The sequence below is a fragment of the Anarrhichthys ocellatus genome, unplaced genomic scaffold (assembly GCF_004355925.1).
Source record: "Anarrhichthys ocellatus isolate YVR2014 unplaced genomic scaffold, GSC_Weel_1.0 scaffold37, whole genome shotgun sequence".
NCBI lineage: Eukaryota > Metazoa > Chordata > Actinopteri > Perciformes > Anarhichadidae > Anarrhichthys > Anarrhichthys ocellatus.
In genome coordinates this window covers 1,758,867-1,777,767 of record NW_022280067.1, presented here as the reverse complement: position 1 = coordinate 1,777,767, position 18,901 = coordinate 1,758,867, and the positions used below count along the sequence as shown (strand labels likewise).

The window sequence follows — 18,901 nt, the reverse complement described above, 5'->3', positions numbered from 1 at the left end:
TTAATTGCTTACTTGTGTAACATATAACCTCAGTAACACACCTTCCGCCACCTCCTATGGAATTTAATTAGCCCCATATATCTAATAAGAGGACCCCGATTTCAACTCTGTGCTTTCATCTATGTTCTCTCATGTGCGCTAACCAAGTCAATCAAGAGCACACTGCTTTCATGTCACACAAACTCATCTGTATGGGGAGACATGAGCGAGGCCAAGAGCTGCGAGAAAACCACTAGAGTGTTGAAAGAAATACAAACACTGTTTGACAAATTTCTATATGAAGCAATTTATTTTAAAAGGCTTCTTGGTGCAGACAAAATGGAATAATTTAGTTCTGCTGTCCAAAAAGCAAAACAGTAACACACAAACAACCACCATGTCAGTGATGAATACAAATGTGCAGCATCTTAAGACAGTCCAACCAAACAAAAGATAGCTTTCTGTTCGGCTCAACCACAAGTATACGTGTACATGTATATAATGAAAATATTACAATCACTAGCTGGTTTCACTCGACAATCTTCTGCATTATTAGAGCTTTGAGAGGACGGTCAGCAAGGAGCCGGTCAGCACAACACAGAAGGCAAAGGTGAAGATTAAGCAGTTGACCAAACCCTGAGAGGAAAAACACGAGTTTAAGATGTTTGGTGGCTACTGCGCATTTTTTCAGTGGAATTCAAAGCATCTTGTTTGCAATTTCAGCTGGGCGGCAATTTCACTCGTGAACCTTCATTTGGATGAAGTCATGTTCTCCTTGGTAAACTGCTGCTGCACACTTGCTAAACAAGGCTGGCATTTATTAGAGCTAATTTACAATGAATGACTAGATCATTGGACATGATTAGTGCTGTGGCACTTACCTTAATCTCTCTGAACACCAAGGTTCCCCACAGTGCTGCAACCAGACCATATCCCTACAGAGTAAAGAAACCAAACTAATGGTTTATAGAGCACAAAACAATGATTCATATTCATTTTAAATCAGTTTCAGAACGACTAACATGTTTTCTTCTACACACACACAAAAGGTATAGCAATTGGTTAAATAATTAGTTAATTAAGTTTATTTAATAATGCTGTAGGATCCTAAGATAAGAAATGACAGCATGGTTTGGTAACCAGCATGCACAAAACCGCCATGAAGGAAATCATTGTAGACTCACAGCATCCCCTCTTTTCTGAACAAAAACATCTGCCATCAGAGAGAAGACTGCGTGCCAGAGAGAAAAAAAAACAGCCTAAACCCATCATTTGTTCCAGCCCCCATCAAGCTGCTGAAATCCGATAAATTGAGCAATACACACACACTTTAGCCTTTTGCACTTTAGTCTGCCCGTGTTGTCAATGCCAGAAGTCTTATTTTATGATGGCATTATGTTTTTGTTACGTTTTATATCTAAAGCAACAGATTGTAATGTGCTCAAGACAAATTTCCCTTCAGTGACAAAGTTTATGCATCCATTGCTCTACATGCACATAATTGCTACTGTGCATTATTTGTTAATTAGCATACCATCATCTACTATATTGCCTTAACATGCATGGACAGATTAATCCCTTTCCATAAATCTACTTAATGAATACGTTTAATATGAAACAGTATTTGCATTGCGTTCGTGGGGGATTAGAACAAGACGACAAATCCCCAAAGCTTTTTTAGCAGCAGAGTTACTTTGAACGAAAGTACATGCTGAAAACTTTTTCTATCGACAGGGCTTTCAAGACAGGAAAATGCATTATTGTCACAACAGTATGAGAGAATATGAGACGCAGGATGGCATTGGTTTTGACTCGCCATGGCCCAAGAACAGCAGGTTCATCCTCAAAGTCTGGCTACAATGCAATTAAAATGTTATCTTGCATGGCAGCTAGACTCTTGTGGCATCATATATCACACGAAATCCATCTAGCCAGGCTTCAAATAATGTTTGTGTTCGGTAAGTCAGAGCACGGACCAATCAGCATCCTGTGAGGAGCTAAAGGCTGTGTGTGGCGACATGGAGAGGCAACGTATCGATCAAGCAACAGCTCCTAAAGAGGTTTGGGTAGATGCTGCAAAAGCATCAGTTATATCAGAACTGGAGTGTATTTATTGGCACTGAAGACGTTTCTCGATGGAAAATACATTTTCGCTCTTCTCGCTTCCTTAAGCGATTGATTAGGTGGTTCAGCCTATTACCTGCCAAGTTTTTTTCAAAGTACCTTCAGTATCCAATGAGTGTGCTTCTCAGGTGGTTCTTCGTAAACAAACCATCTGGCGACCCAGGTTGATTAAAATTGCCTCCAGATAAAAACTATTGATTGGACCGTTGTCTTTCATTCAGGTAAAAATTTCCCCATGACCAACACCTTTCTCCATGGTATTTATACTGAAAACAAATATATCCACTGTCCCCAGAGGATGAATCTCAATGCTTTCATTTTTGGTCCCGTTGACATTTTGTGCTACACCATCGGGCAAAAAAAAAAGTCTAAATACAACGTGCAGATAGCCACAGCATTTACTTAGCAGTGATGCCCTTATGGGAAATTAACTTTTTATTACTCTGGACACTCCATAAGCTTTTCTGTAGCAGCACCACCTGGGCAATGTCACAACCAGAGACATCTCAAAATCTCAGATGAATCATGCTTAGCTGAAAACCGCTCAGTTAGATGCAAAGATATGTCTGAACTGACCAATTTATCATGCTGGTCTGCCAAGTTCTGCAGCTAGCCAACTGTCTGATGAATTCAGGCTATAGGGGGATGTTGACATGTTTAACTTAACTAAAACATGAACAATTAGAGTACTTGTACCTAACTTAAGTCAGTATTTTCCTTTTCAAATGGAAAATTGGCAGACTGCTCAGTTCAAGTGGTGGCAAATGTACAGTATTTAAATTTCCCAGGGCATGTTGCACTTACTGTGTTGACAATAGGAAAGGTAATGACCGAACTCAGGTAGTTATTGGCCAGGAACCAGCTGTACGTGGCCAACGTCCACATCAATCCAGACAATATACCTGGAGAGCAAGAGGAGACAGGAAAGTATACTTGAGAACGATACAACGCACACAGCACAGCTGATAAGCAAGTAGTTCACAATGCAGGTGTATTCAAGTAGAAAGACGACTAAGATGAGAAAAGGTGCAAGTAACTAAACGTAGTTATTCATTAACTGCATGCCAGCTTTTGGGCTGGAATGGACATGTTTATTCACAGTAGCTTTCCCTGAACCAACATCTAACCATCCCCCGAGTGGATGCCTTTACACATGCAGCTTGGCAAAGACAGCGGATATTTTCACTGCACCAGCTCGTATAGATCCAATCCCCAGATTGGGAACCATTAGTATGACTCACTAGAGCACATGCGCTCAGGATGCCATCAATACCTACAGGGTCAAATGGCAAAACACCTGACAGACTGCCATCAGTATTAAATGCATTAGATTGCACAGGTGCATCTTGCGAAGTGGTAACTCAGTGTAAATGAGCATTAGTTTTAATAAATATAATGATTCAACATATGATAGTGTGGATTACCTGGTAGGATGACTCGGGAGTAGACCCTGGGCCTGTTATTCATGGCAGCACAATAGATGGCAAAGTACACCGTGCTTGCGACAAAAATGCCAGAGCACTGCGCATGAACATAGTCGAGCTCTGTGAAGAAGTTGAAATAAGAATTTGTAGTTTTGTTTATTCCTCTAGGTTTGCAATAATAAAAAAAAAAAAAAAAAAAATAAAAAAAAATAAAAAATTTCCTCTTTGCTTTCAAGACGTTTGTCATTACAGCCAATATCAAAGTTGGAGCTAAAGCTAAAGAGAAGAAATACTTTGTATTGATCCTTGAGCTAACACACATACAATGACTTTAGAGTCTCTCAGCAAACTAGATATTAAAACTGTTTCGCTGGAGGATCCAGTGTTATTTATAGACCAACAGTGTGATACAGTCTTAAACCTGAGAGGACATTTTAATCTTTGTTTGTTCCAGTTTTTTTTCAAGTAAGATATATCGATAGCATCTTTAAAAATAAAAAAAAGGTAAAAGTGAGGTCAGTTATCAAACACTTAAAGCCATACCATAGTTACTGGCTCCATGGAACATGCTGTTAGGGCACGATGAATGGCTCTTTATGTAAAGGACGGGTGCAAAGGAGGCCCCGTACAGCAGGCCCGACACAGCAGCAAGCAGGCAGCCTCTAACCAGAGTGACATGATGGATGCATTTTAAAACTCTACTGGACACATTGTTGAATTTCACCATTGCATACCAAATTGATTCATTACATGTGCATGGTAACATATTTAGATGTGCACACCCATTTCATTTTTAGCCAACAATTTAAAAGTGGTTAACAGAGACAGTGTATTACTTACACTAGTGGCGCTATACTCGCATGCACTTTTAAAGTCCAACACGGTTTGCAGCGTTATTTTTATCCTTCATTTAAGGATTTTTGCTGTTTGATTGCTTCATTTCATCAAGCGCTTACATTTCCTCCTGCTTACTATATCAATTTGCTGTTGCAAGGCAGCAATACATTTCCTAAGTGGGATCAAAGTGATATCTTCATTGTGAAATAGTTGAAGTCATGACTTAAAGAAAGGCTTACTGTACGTCAACTCAAAAAGAAACGCTAGCCAAGAGACAAATCATGTTACATTTTAAACCCAAGCAGGCCAGCAGCTGTAGAAACGAAGGCCTCAAATTCTATCCTTGTTCCTCGGGGGAACATTTCTATTGATGACCAAACAAACCCCATGTTTCATAAACCTTCCCTTGTCAATGCTTGTAACTTGCAAGAACAATAAATGTGCACGCAGCTCACTGACTGCTAATGAGTTGAGCTCACATGAACCGCCTGGTCTTTGGTCCGATGACATCCATCCAGAACGCTGAGGAACTTGATCTCTGCAGAAAATTAAATATGAAGTCATGTTGTCCAATAAAGCAACTGCACCATCAGAACATGCTAAACAACACAATGTCATCAATTTGAAAAACCAAGTGGCAGGAATTGATTGTCCTTACATATTGGTAAATTCCTCTTGGTTTGAGTGAAGTCAGAAATGACAAAAGAGGTGAGAAATGTAAACTAACATCTAAATCAATGTACTCACTCTTTCGAGAAGTAATGGAATCGATTCAGAGTTGGGATGCAGTTCCACGTCCGTTTTCACACAGAAAAAAATTAGGCCACTGGAACAAACAAATGTCATACATCTGTCCTCTGATGTCCAAAATAGCCATCAAACTGAAATACCATCACCGTTTTATTGCGACTATTGAACTATAGCACAGGCAAGAAGGAGGGAGACTACAGTTTACCTGAGCAGACACAACCCAGCTCCCAAATAATTTAATATCGGCCTGGAAACATCCTGAGAATTTCCAAACCAGCCAAACCTGTGAAAGACAGTCAGTACTCAGTTTATTTTGAATATATTGCCAAATTACAGTAACCCTGGGCTGACATCTCCATTACAGGACCCAGCAAATAACTTGTAAAAATATACAACATATTTGCATAAACTGTCACTATATCCAGACAGTACAGAATCTGTGGAAAATCAGGTTTCTCTGCCTCCTTTTAGTGCAACTATCGGCATTTACAAAACTCTACTGCACATGAAGAACAACAACCAATCACAACCAAAAGAGTTCAACTAAAACGTGAACTCTGATCAAAACGGTCAAACTAGGTAGTACTGATCAAATATGAATCAATATTCTGTTACTACAATGCCTGTTTTTTGCCTTAAATGTTTTCTGAAACACGTTGGTGTACAGTTTAGCCGTAAAATTAGAAAGTTTGTGACTTGGCTGCCATTTTTTAAAACAGTCTAACCACAGCCAAGCACTGTCCCAAGCAAACTCAAAGCATAACTTCTTTCACAGTGTATCTGTCTGACGTACTACTGTCAGGTTAGAGCGACAGTTTGAGCAAATATCACCACCAAAAGAAAGGAAATGTATTCTCCATTCTGGCTGAAGGAGCATACATTTATCCGACTCACCATGAACTGGCCCAGCATATCAACACACTTGAAGAGCCCCAAATTACGCTCCCAAGACCGAGGCCAATTGCTTTAATAACTGGAACAGCTGCTATATTCCCTGTAGATAACACGGGAGAAAAAGTTAGCAACATGCACGTCTTAAAGACCCGTGATGGTCTACAAATGTCTACAATAGAGTCAGCAGGTGCAAAGACATGCAGTGCACAAGGTTCTCGGCATACTTTATGCACATTACAGTTGAACACTGGTTTAGCTAGGTGTACCTAATAAACTGGCGAGTGTAGTATAAGATTGGGACAAATAAGTGTCCTTTAAAGTTTGTCATATCTCACAGGAACAGTATCAAAACCATCAGTTTAAGATTCATTTTTAAGATGGTCTACAGCAGATGGAGTGTTTAAGTCCCTTTAAGCAGGTTTTAAGTCGGACCTATCCACACTTGAAGGAGACTTGCTCCAATGAGACCAGTCTGCATTCAACCACATGAAAAACAGCACGTACAATTTGGGTTTGTTGTTCTGCTTTATGAGAATTACCTGTAGCCCAGATGACACCTCCAAGCATCGCAAAAGGGTGGAATTTGGGCGACTGAAGTATTAAGTCTGCAAACATAGATACAATCCATATCGCTGCACAGTATACCCACTGAAAGAACATACCTGGAACCAGAGCACAGACAAATTATCATAAAGGGTTAGAAAACACCACTTGTGGATTTCACTGGAACAGTCAACAACTTGTTGCATAAATACTTTTCTAAGAAAAGCAAGTGCTGTATTCTTACCATCGCCTGTCTCTATTCTTTTTACAGGAACTAAATTGCTTCCATACAACAGCACAGCAACCACATTGGCAGCAATTCCATAGACCAAATGAGTCATATTGGTTGAGTTGAAGGTGAACTCAAATGTTTCCAAGTTGCCAGCTCCAGCATTTTCACCATGTTTCACACCTGGATCTATTTTCAAGCAAAACAAAACACTCAGTATTGGACAACAGAATAGCCTCAGGCTTCTCCTTCACATACAAATTATAGTTCCCGTACCTTGTTCAGCAGCATGTTCAGTGCTATGACAGCTCATCATCAATAATGTGGTAACAAATAAAAGCAGAGGTGGGTATTTTGCTTCAAGCATTTTAAAATAAATATTTGTCTTCCAGGATGTAGCTGGTGCACGGTGTTAAAAAACCAGCTAGAGGCCCCGTGTGTCTGCAGTGGGGAGGAGCTACACTCAGCCAGGTGCTGCCAATTATGTAATCACTCAATCCTACACGTCATGCTGCAGTGGATACAGGGCAAGCAGGAGGAAATAAAGTCTTGTGAGCTTCATCTCACAGTGTAAATAAATTACAAGTTGTAGTTAAACTCATGTGTATATTTTATTAAATGTGATGAATTGCTGTAAAGTTCAAACAAGCATTACACACAAATATAAATAAGTGATCTCAATATTAGCGTTTTAGGTTGAGTGGTGGAAAGTAACTTAAGTAAATTTACCTAAGTACTGTACCCAACAATGTCGAGGTATTTATACTTTGCTTATTTTCAATTTTCTGCTACTTCATAGTTCTACCCCAGTACATTTCAGATATTATACGCATTATCAACTACAATTTGATTACGTAGTTACTTTGTAGAATCAAATTAATATTACAAAATATGATATATAGATAAATAGTACAGGCTAAGCTGCCCAGCACATACAGTATATAAAGTAACATGGCACTTTAAATAAATGTTTTAACACTTAAGTAAAAAATGTAATGCCTGACTTTAAGGTCTAAGTACTTCCTTCACCTCTGCAGGTTTAACGACTAATTTGCCTGACTGAGGAGGACAGCACTCATCTGGACATCAGTAGTCTTTATAGGCCACAACACAATAGTTCTATATTTAAAGATGTTGGTATTGGAGTCAGGAAATCCTGTAGCTGCTGCCTACAGCCTGCATCTCCCTTACACCGGAGGAAATATTTGTTTCCTGCTGTTAACTGTTTCCATTTTCACATTTCTATTCTATTCTATTCTTTTCTAATGTGTCCCAAGTTTGCACGCAGCCAATTAAGAATTAAGGACCAGCAGATGTCGCCTAAAACGCGCGATGTATTATGGACCAAATGTTCTTAGCACTTCAACTTAAATAATGACCTTCACCTCAAAACTCTGTATTGATTTAATCAAAGAATATGACCATAAAGTCTACGATTCGTGTGACGAATTTTAGCAACAGCTAGGAGTTTTATTTTTTTGTTTTAGTAAAAACAATAATTAGGCTATTAAAAAACAGCTATGATTTCCCTAATATTCCTATTCATGCTGAAAAAAGTTGCGTGGGAGGATTTCCACAATATTAGGGTATATGGCAACGTTATTTGCTACTTTTTATATCTTGAGTACGTTTGCAGAAAATGTAATGAAGTTCGATATAAAAGCCCCTCTGTGCTTATCAGGCTGTATATGTTAGAGGATTAAAGCAATAACTAAAAGAAGACATGAAAAAAAAAAAACCTTCGAGTAGTCTTACGTTGGGTTGGAGGGTGGTTTCCCAACCCGTCCATCCCATAAATACGGAGTCGTATTCGTGCACTAGTGGCCACACATCCTTCCTTCCAAAATGAGTTTTTGTGCTCCTCCCTAGTTTGAGTTTGGCTCGAAAAAGACAGTCAACCATGATAATAACATAAGTTCTAATGGGGAAGTCTCGCTTTCACTGGCTGTTCTTCCCTTGTCTAAGACTGACCAGCAGCTTTCGGAGGTGCCCTCTTTCAAACAGGAGTTTGATAATTGCGAGCGCATGTGTTGTTTATTTGTTGGTGGTGGGTTCACAAGTCGGATACTCGCAGCAGCACCGGGACAGAAGGATTGAGAGAGAGAAGTACCGGCACACCCGTGGATTGTATAATTTGGATATCACAGACTCTGTGGATTTGCAGACCGGTGCGAGCTTTGTGGTCCCGACGCGGTCCAACGTGGTGTACATAACGCTTAAGTCTAAGCGCTTAAAACCAGCACATATTCGGGGTACAATCAGACCAAAACTGAGGAGAAAAGTGAGGAGGAATAAGGATGAGGTTTATTCAGCTTTTACGCAGAATAAACTTGGCACTTTGGAGCGGGACGCTGGCCAAACTAAGCGCAAATTTGCATCCAATACTTCACGGGGAGAAACGAGGCATGTGTATTACAAATCTTTAGAAATAATCCATACGGACGGACAGGCAGACTCTCACATCAGTTCTATACGAATATACAGCCAGACGGCACCGCCGTGGCTCAGCCCACATGACGTGAAAGACATGCGCTTTCTCGCGGATGCCAAAGTTTTGCGCATCAAAGAAGTTTCTCGTAGATACTCTCCATCACTTCTGGTATTTGAGGGCGAGACAAGCGTTTCAACGACCAACCTGCAACACACACAACGGAGCAATGTATGTGGAGGGCAGTGTGGAGTTATCAGCAGCCCCGTGGACACCACTGAGGTCTTTGCCTTTCATCTGGACAGGGTGCTGGGGCTCAATAGGACATTACCAGCCGTAAGCAGAAGGTTCAGCTTCTTATACGGTATGTTCACAGACACCAGGACAAAATCCCCCATTTGCTGACCGAAACAAAGAAAGATAGAGCAGTAGGGAGGTGGGATGGATATATCTGAGGAAAATAAATGTAATTTCTAACTTGATATGTTTCCTTTGGGGTATTTTGAAGGCAAAGCCATTAAAATGCAGAGTGGTACAGTACAAACCGTTTGAATGTGTTTCAACCCTTGAGTCACTGAATGTCATGCACACATTAAATGAAGGATCCATTAAATCTCTTAAAGCTCTGGAGTCAAGTGTTGAGAGAGATGGGTTCTGAAGATCCAACAGCCATGTGCTTTTGAGCAAGAGACTCTGCACATTGTGTGAGCAGGACTGTTGTCAGGACCACATGAGTCTGGACTATTTCGAGATCAGAGCCAGTCCAGAAATATTCAGGGACAAACGCATCAATACACAATATGCACATATTTCCATGGCAGAATACTACTGCAATAAAACAGGTTGTTTTAGGTATAAATTCAAACTTCTACCAGAACTTTGAGCATGGCAGCACACTCTTACAAGGTCTGCATTTAGGAAGTTACCACAAACACAGCAGGAGACATAGAGCCACTGTCCACTTTCCTTTCTTCTTCACTCCACCGATATTCCATCTTTGCCTGACATCTGTGTCTGTTTTTACGCCTACAAAGGAAACAAGAAACTTTTCCACTGTGAGTCAGATAACACAACATCCTGTTTCTGGGAGTCTGATTTGTTAGTGATTTCTTCAAACACTGATTAAATGGACGGTTCACCCCAAAATAAAAACGGTTTCCTCTTACTTGTAGTACTATGTTTCAGGCTAGATTGTTTTAGAGATACCAGCTGTAGAGATGTCTGCCTTATCTCGTATATAATGGAACTAGATGGCACTCGGCTTGTGTTGCTCAAAGCGCCAATAAAATACATTGTGGTGACAACTCAACAGCAGTGTCTCTTTCCAGATATCATGACCAATCATCACTCAAGATAATCCACAGACCCTGTTGTGAGCAGTTTCATGTAGGAACTATATAACTTGGCAACTGACACAAAATCAGTCCAGATTGATAAATATAGCACTACAGAGGAAATGTTATGTTATTTTTATTTTGGGGTGCAACTGTTTAAAATGAATGCTTTGCAAAATTAAAGAATAGAAATATTTCTAAATATCCCTAGCGCCATTAATGGTAGTCCAGTTTTGATCTGCTAAAGTAAGCAAGGTAAACAATGAGGTCATGCTGTGCAAGTGTGTATATGTTAACCACCAATGAAGTGTGCAGTATCCATTGCTCAGTAAGCTTTTCCTGGATACAAAATTTTTTTTTAAAATAGTCACTGAGACGGAACAGTTGCTGAAACTTGGCCATGTAATCCTTTTATCCTCCCTCTTTAGATGGCCAGCCCTGTCCAGTGGTGTCATGGGATGCATCTCTCTACCCAGAAGGCCGTGCTGCAGGCTGGTCCACCACAAGGTTAACATGGGGGGAGTACCAGAGCTCCCTGAAACAGAGATGTTGGCATAAAAACATCAACCCAAAGCCGGACTCTGGCTGCTCCACAGTTCATCACTATGAGTGGAGTAAACTGGCTCTGTTTGACTTCTTGTTACAGGTAACAGAAGCTGTTTGAAAACCATCATAATGGAAGACTGATTTATAAATTCCACATTTCTCTGAATGTGAACAAATAGCAGCTTCCCTGTCCTGTTTGCTTTTGTGCAGTTAGAGCCACTCTTTATCGAATTCCAAAAATGCTTCATGAATGACTTTTGCAAACATCCTTTTTTTGGCCAAACAGATGTCTTGTTTCCTGTGTGGAAGGCCCGGCTCTCTGATCAGATTTTGGCATTGGGTACACATCTCCTAAGAATTCTTTGAAATTCATCCCAAGTACCAGAATGAGGAAATGGAAAATATATACTTTTATTCCAATAGTTTGGATACCTTTAAAACTATTAAATCCACCATTGCGGTCATAGTGCCACAGCTTTCGTTATGTATCTGTGTTCTTTATTTGAAGTTCCTCATGAATAGATTCATAAATAAGTAAAGAGAAATTCATTTTGTGCAGTTAAGAAAAACAGATTTCATACAGATTGGACACATAACACATATTGTCTAAGACACAAGTGACCTGAATATAATGATGTTATTATATTGGATTTTTCATAATGAATAATAAAACAACCAAACTTGCCCAGGTGACAAAAAACATCTTTGAATACAGAAGCTAATGTTGAACTCTTCTGTGTGTTGAGAAAACCCTTCTTCACAAAAAAAAACATCGATGAATATTTTTGGTTAGGGCCTCAATAGATAACTTAACTTCTGTTTATGATTGTCTTGGTGATGATTTTAATCTCTTTAGACTTTAGAGGTTATCCTTCCATCAATAAGGCAACGTCATCAAATCCTCCTTTTCATATTTTATGTGATATGACAGGTTTTGTATAAATTTACGAAATATAACCAGAGTTTCCATCAACAGTCCGCTGTGCTGTCATGTCACTCTAATTGATGTCAATATCTAATCAAATAAACTGCGTTCATACCAAAGATGCACTTCAAAAACCATCCTGCTGGATGCGTTTAGTTTTTCTCTGTAAGAGAATTGCATTTATTTGATCCCCAAACAAAATCATGATGTTGTCCGTGAGATAATGTAAAAGGGACCCAGTCAATATTGCAAAATAAGCTTACTCAGGGCAAAACAACCTGTCATCCAACACTTAAAAAAAGAGAAAAACTCCATGAATACCAATGTGAAAACTCATAAATCAATCACAACTGTGATTGATTTATTGATTTATTTAACCTTCTCTTTCAGATTCACAACCGTCTGGATCCGAGCTGCTGTGGATTCAGGCCCAGGCAGGAGGATGTGTGTGTGAAACACAACGCTGAATGTGGGGACCAAAACCACATACAGCTGGCAAACATCATCCACAGGGGCCACGACCCCAGACACCTGGTCTTTACCAACAACAAGGGGTTCTTCGACCGCAATGAGGACAACCTGGACTTCAGGCTCCTGGAAGGAATCAAAGAGTAAGTTTGGATGACAAAAACATTAATTATGTGATAAATACTGCATATAGGAAATAGATTACGTTTCACTCATATTTAGTTTGCTGTGTGTGCTTCAAACATCAAAAACTGACATGTGGAAAAGCAATGTATATTTCCTCAAACAATGGGCCTCATTCATGACAGTTTGTACACACAAATGTGATCAAAATATGGACTTTTGTCAGATTCATCAATGTTTTCCTTTTTTACAAAATATAAGGCTATGTATTAAATGATTGAAACTGTCCACTGCAAGGATTTTGTCGGAGCACAAGTGATTGTTGTCTTTCTTGGGATGTTTTTAGGAAGTTTTTACAACATGTTTGAAAAAAAAAGCTGAAAAAGCTCATTTTCATATCTGACAGGAGTGTGTTGAGTCTCTGCAAGGCTTGTGGAGCAACTTTGAAATTAATATTTTGCACACAATATTCCGCAAACACATGCATAAAGCAGTTTTTTACAAACAAAAACTTTTTCTAATCCCGCTTTGATCATTTAAACCTCATATTATTGCAAAAAATATTTAGATCTGGCTCAATAAAGTAAATATTTCCTTTGGATTTGAATCTCTGGGGCGTAATAATGTTCTTTCTGTTCATCCCCCACCAGTCTGTGTGGATCTGTGATTGAAAACCACACTGCTAAAACGTTGCTTTCTTTTCATCCATCTTTTGATCGATGAATCACTGTGATACCGTGATACCAGTGGGGGGACAGAGGAGAGACTGTTTTGTTTGTGTGTCTCCCCAAACATGGATCCTTGTGATCCACATCAAATATGTAGCTTCTATTCTGCCAAATGTGATATAAAGGCAACGTGAGTCTAAGCTGCTATTAGATGACTTCACGCTGCAAGATGACAGGATGTCATTCGATGATCGATCTTTTTTTTTTTTTTATCTCATGTTGAATTCTTTGTAGATCTGAGATGGTTTTATCCTTTTGATTTTTATCAAAGTTTGACATTTTATTCCATGTACAACATGCAGTATCACAGTTTCTTGGAAATTCAGAGCAGCTTGAAAACATAAACATAGTCAGCAACCACTTAGCAATCTCTCCATGGCTCTTCTCCAGTCATCTTCAAAGTCTTGGCCGTGCCCCCCCTCTCTCTCTCTCTGATGTGGTTTTTCATTTTTGATACATAAACATTTCTCTGAGGCAAAATGCCTCTGCAGGGAATAATGAAATCCATTCAAAATTTAGCGAGGCAAGGCACAAACCTGTCTCTGATTCAAGCAGCAAATACACTTTAGTTCATTAACAACCATCTACCAGCCTAAGTACATAGGATAGCAGTCAGCTCCAAGCCAGTGCGGCACAGCTTCACATGATATATATATATATATATGTGTATATGTACATTGTTTTCTATCTCTGCTGATATTTCATGTATATGAGTGGAGCCTTTACCCACTTTAAAATGTCACACAAAATACCATGCTTACTAACTTTAATGCTGTCACTTTAATGTAGTTGTACGAACATCCTCAGAGACAACTAATGCTGATCTGATTGGGTATTTTATTTTTTGGAAGTTGCTGCATAGCTGTGCACCTATGCCCTTGTTGTTCTATCCCTACAGCTTGTGTTGTTTGCTGCACTCTTGCCTGAGGGTTCATACCTACCATGTTCAGCATGTTGGTACACCCATAATAACAGGGTAGCTTTGCACATTGAGAATGGATCAAATTATTTCTACTCCCAGCCAAGAGCAGCTCTTCCTCTGAGACATGTGCCTGAAACTAAAACTCCAATTTGATTATACTTGCCCTTCCTGACTCACTCTCTGTCTCCCCAGGCTGCCAGAGCAGGCGGTGTTGGTGCTGAAGAACAAGAGGCTGAGGGAGAAGCTCCTCCAGTCTCTGTTCCTGGACCAGACATACTGGGAGAGCCAGGGCGGCCGACAGGGCATCGACAAGCTCATCGATGTAATTGAGAGGCGGGCGAATGTCCTCCTCACCTATGTCAACGCTCACGGGATCAAAATCGTCACAATGAATGTGTGATGAGAGTCAAGTGACCTCAATAATGCGACACAGATAAAGTAGAATAACGCCTTGATCTGTGTGACTTAATGTCCTTTTACAAGACACTGGAGCTTAATCCACTTACATTTTCTAAGTGACTCTGATGTCATCATGTAATGTCATTTGCAAGTTCTTTAATATGAACTATCACAAGAAAATGTGAGCATAATGGTGTCAAGTGAAACTGGTCCTAATCGTCACGACCATATCATTTTACCGTGAAATATTGAAAAAATTAACAAGATTAATGAATAATTAGAGAGTTCTTTCTCTAATTATTCGTAAAGTAACAATTATCACATCGCTAATGAAGGACTTATATATTATAAATGGCACGACCCTTTTAAAATAGCATTGTGGTGGTGTTAATAACTGTGTGATAGAAAGCTTATTTTGCAGTAATGGAAACCAGTCATTTGCATCAGAGCCTGAGAGACGCTATATTTAACTCATCAAGGTGAAATAATTCTTTCGGCCATCATTGTGTACAGAATATTCTGCAGCTATAACTTTGCTCCTCCTGAGGCCTCGCATTAAGTGTAATTTGCTTTGTGTATGACTGGAATGCACTCAATGATACTGGAATGATCCTGAACAAACAAATGCTTTAGGTAAATCTATAGTGAAAGTTGAAAATGAAAAAATAAAAAGTATTACTCTGAAGTTAAGGGAAAATACAGTGTTTGCAAATCATATGTCTTCAGGCAGGCCACTTCAATTTAAATACCTTTAAAGGCACAGGGCTTTGTACTTCAGTTTCCATGTTTTGTTAAGCAGGTTTTGGCTTGAGCACTGTGGAATAAGATGGTACATTGGATTACCTTATCAGTTCTCAAGAAACTTCACAAGGTTTGGTTTTAGGAAATGTATAGAACTACTCTTTCTTTTTTCTCCGTGGCAGGCCTGATATTTTCATCCTAGTTGACACGGATAATGAGCCTTTTGCCTTTACAGTGTGTCCGCTTTTCTTCTTCTCCTTGTTCACATTTTTGCTCTTCTTGTTTCCAAGGGAGTAAAGAAATTGAGAAGATTTGGTCTTTTAGGCAGTGGATGACAATAATTTGGGACAGTCCTTCTCAGCTGTTCCCAGCTGGCTGCTGCCTGGTCAGCCTCCGAACAGAGGAGCTCTTTATTCTTGTAAACTCAGCTGAGCGCTGATAATCACTCTGGTTTACCATGATGTCACTTTTCCCACTCCCTGCCCTTCAGAGTTTGCAAGTGACCTTCAATGAACTGTGATTAAAAAGTAAGCAAACCATGTGCCTGCTGGCTATATTGGTCAGAGCAACTTTTTTATTGTGAGATTTATTTAATAATGCTTTGACTTTGTATTCTATCTTTTGTGTTCTACTTCACAAAGTACTTCACATATTATCAACATCAGGGAATGTTTTGCAAACATCTCTGATCCAGAGAACATTTAACAGAATGTCAGCAAAGGACTTGTTCAGGACTGTTTTCAGGTAGCTGGTCACTATCTTGTTCCGACAAAAACCAAAGTGCAAAAACAACTATTTGTGGTTTAATGTGGGGCTATGTGCCTGGCTAGCTATTTTCCCCATGCTAAGCTAAGCTAACATACTGCTGACTATATCAACAGAGGAATCAACCTTCTCATCTAACGTTCAGCAAGAAAACAAAAATAGATATTTTCCAAAATGTCAAACTACTCCTTTAAAATGTGTCACCTGTGTAAACACACACAAGCAACATTAGAATCATCTTTCTTAAAAAGAAAAAAAAAATCTCTGATAATACCTGTTTGCTTTGACATTTTCTTTTATTTTTTGTTAGATGCTTACGGGTCTCTCTGTTTTCTAAAAGGCCTTCCTAATTCTTGGACCATGGAGTCTTTGAAGCACCTGGAACATTACGCTGCCACGAGTCTCTCGGAGTGTTTCAACAACACAGCGCCTGGGTGGCCACTGTCAGAACACTGCAGAGGTGGATTACATGGGAAGACATAGAACCAAAATGAGTATCTTTTGTCCTGCCACATTGCCTCTAATTGCCACTGCTGGAGCAAGTTGTCTTTGCGCTGATAAGGACTTTAAAGGAGATATTGAAAGAATGTCAACACGTCACACAAACTCATGTCAAAGCTTGCTTGTTTCATAAATGAACCACATCATTCTTAGTTTGAAGATTTATGGAATCAGGGCACATGGTGAGTGATGTCTTTTTTGATGACTTTCGCTACACGGAGAGACATTTATTTTGCAGGCCTGGCGTGCTACCAGGATTTTGTAATCTTATCCCCTCTCTGTGAAAGAGAGCAAGTTTTTAAGGGATTTAAATCAGCTGTCCTGACTTAAAAATTCTTACTCCTCGGGTTTCAATCATCTATCAGTTGGAAAGACACCTCCTCTTTGTGCTCTATTTGCTCTCTTTTGTTTTTTTTTTACTGTATTCTCAAAGCAAATTTCCAATTCAGGGCAGAGTATTTGTTTGTTTCACCTTTAGTGACTATTTCTTTGTAGAATTCTGATAAGTGAAAAATGTAATCCTCCTGGGGCAGCTTTTGTGTTTCTGGTCAGCTGATTCTTTAGAAATAAAGTGTAAATATGCTGAATCATCCCACCAACAGTTTGCTTAAATCTACAGCTGCAGCTCACCGCCTGTTGAAGTAGAAGGCTCTCTGCCAGGTAAGAATGCAGCCGAGTGAAACAGTCTTGCCAGTGGCGATGTAAGGACACTTTATGATCTTTAAAAGTCGAATTAATGAAAGCATTGGGTCGAGATTAACTTCACCCGGGCATTGACACTCAGATACCATTTGGAGGATTTGGATTTTTAAACAGCTTGAAACTTATTATGTGGAATTTGATTTATGTGAAGAGGTGAAGGTTAATAGCTTGGCTCAACTGTGACAGACCAAGATGAAGCAGAGTGAGGAACTTCCCTTATTGCTGTGAGCTGCATGCTTGATTGCATCGAAGCACATCCAGCTCAATATTTGTACTTGGTACCATATTTGGGCTGTGGACGAGAGACGCCGTGGTAGAGACGACCGGAGGATGCCATCTAGTTATAAGGCAGCCCCTCCAAAAACTCCTCTACCCTGCTTTTATTTAGCAACTGCCACAAGAACGTTTAGCGGAGTAATTTTCCTGTCAACATCTAACGCTGATGACAGCTCATTTTTACTGCACCAATTCCTCAATACAGTCAGTTTACTCCATTCAGTTGCAGCTGAGACGGAAGCAGTTTCATGGTTTCATTATAAAAAAATGGATGTTGTCACCGTGACTTCACGCATAGGTTTCTGAAAAGCTGCTGTGAAGCTAAACGTGGGTGGTGCCAGCCGTCGCCATCTTGTCAGTGAAGACACAGCCTAACTCCTGGCTAATCCAAAAATGGGCAAAAAGGTGGATCGTTGGTGGGGCTGAGGCTGACAACGATGATGTGGCAGAGGAGACACTTTTGGAGCCAGCCTCAAGTAGCCATTTGATGAACTGCTGTTTTTGGTACTTTTGCGTTGGCCTCATTTCTCAGGACCGGAGGTTGCCTCTTAGTGGTAGCTCGATGAAGTACACATTTATTCACCTTTGTTTTTTAAACTCAGGGCTCCTCTACAAGATAAAGCCTCATTGGGGATCAAATAGACGTTGACTTATAACGTGCTGTATTGGTACAATATTAAAAGACAAATTGCATTAATGAAATTATCACAAACTAATTGACACATCGTTGGCAATCTAGCCTTAAAGTACAGAAAGTAAACTTCGTCAATAAATATATGATTTGTAGTTGCTATGAGACATGCAATTTAACATTTAAATTTAATTTAACATAATTCATTCCCAAATTCCACACACATTCAGTATTCCCTCTAAATAATGCTCTCTGGTGTGAACTAACCCAGACACACTTGGTGAAAGGATGACTAAAACTCATATTGATGAAATTCTTCTATGGTTCACTACTCTTCATGTCAAGGTAATAGACCCCATCTTCTGTAGTCTCTGCTGATGGCTTTACAGGTAGTGGTGAGAGAAGAACCTTAGTTGATTCATAAACTGGCGCTAGATTAAAGTGATGAGAGCTCAAGCTGAAAAGCGGGGTCAGGCATCTCCATGGACTGGCATCTCAAACATCTGCTCCCGGAGATATACGGGGCAATCAAACAGTTGTGGGCTGAATATGTCACATTCTATATTTAGAGATCTTGTGAAGAGAGAGGTGTGGCATGTGGAGCATGCAGCAGACTCTGAATGAGACCATTC

The 18,901-nt window shown here is 39.7% G+C and overlaps 2 protein-coding genes across 3 annotated transcripts; one reads left to right on the top strand and one right to left on the bottom strand.

The window, feature by feature from the left end:
* Positions 1-286: 286 nt before the first annotated feature.
* tmem144b (transmembrane protein 144b) lies at positions 287-7,220 on the bottom strand. Its single transcript, XM_031866996.1, has 12 exons — positions 7,057-7,220; positions 6,796-6,969; positions 6,548-6,670; positions 6,009-6,108; positions 5,320-5,397; positions 5,112-5,190; positions 4,844-4,902; positions 4,071-4,189; positions 3,528-3,647; positions 2,908-3,005; positions 861-914; positions 287-615 (listed from the first exon to the last, which is right to left on the bottom strand). Exons 1-12 carry the CDS (start codon positions 7,145-7,147, stop codon positions 532-534), a joined length of 1,179 nt encoding a protein of 392 aa, XP_031722856.1. The 5' UTR covers positions 7,148-7,220; the 3' UTR covers positions 287-531.
* Positions 7,221-8,701: 1,481 nt separating this feature from the next.
* Positions 8,702-16,543, top strand: gask1b (golgi associated kinase 1B). Of its 2 annotated transcripts, XR_004213437.1 has the most exons (5): positions 8,702-9,572; positions 10,971-11,188; positions 12,404-12,624; positions 14,447-16,138; positions 16,500-16,543. XR_004213437.1 is itself a non-coding variant. In XM_031866974.1 (4 exons), the coding sequence occupies exons 1-4, from the start codon at positions 8,702-8,704 to the stop codon at positions 14,652-14,654; spliced, it is 1,518 nt and encodes a 505-aa protein (XP_031722834.1). In that variant the 3' UTR covers positions 14,655-16,339. The 2 variants fall into 2 exon arrangements, 1 of the variants encoding a protein (XP_031722834.1); XM_031866974.1 differs by lacking the exon at positions 16,500-16,543 and having other exon boundaries at positions 14,447-16,339.
* Positions 16,544-18,901: the final 2,358 nt, after the last annotated feature.

Bases quoted from the DNA above. Each gene is read 5' to 3' on its own strand.
- tmem144b (XM_031866996.1), bottom strand. From the start codon at position 7,147: ATGCTTGAAGCAAAATACCCACCTCTGCTTTTATTTGTTACCACATTA. The intron at 3,648-4,070 runs GTATGGCTTTAA...ACTTCTTCACAG, and splicing joins CCATGGAGCCAGTAACTATG to AGCTCGACTATGTTCATGCG. The intron at 616-860 runs GTAAGTGCCACA...TTTTCCTCTCAG, and splicing joins TGGTGTTCAGAGAGATTAAG to GGTTTGGTCAACTGCTTAAT.
- gask1b (XM_031866974.1), top strand. From the start codon at position 8,702: ATGGGGAAGTCTCGCTTTCACTGGCTGTTCTTCCCTTGTCTAAGACTG. The intron at 11,189-12,403 runs GTAACAGAAGCT...CTTCTCTTTCAG, and splicing joins TGTTTGACTTCTTGTTACAG to ATTCACAACCGTCTGGATCC. The intron at 12,625-14,446 runs GTAAGTTTGGAT...CTGTCTCCCCAG, and splicing joins CTCCTGGAAGGAATCAAAGA to GCTGCCAGAGCAGGCGGTGT.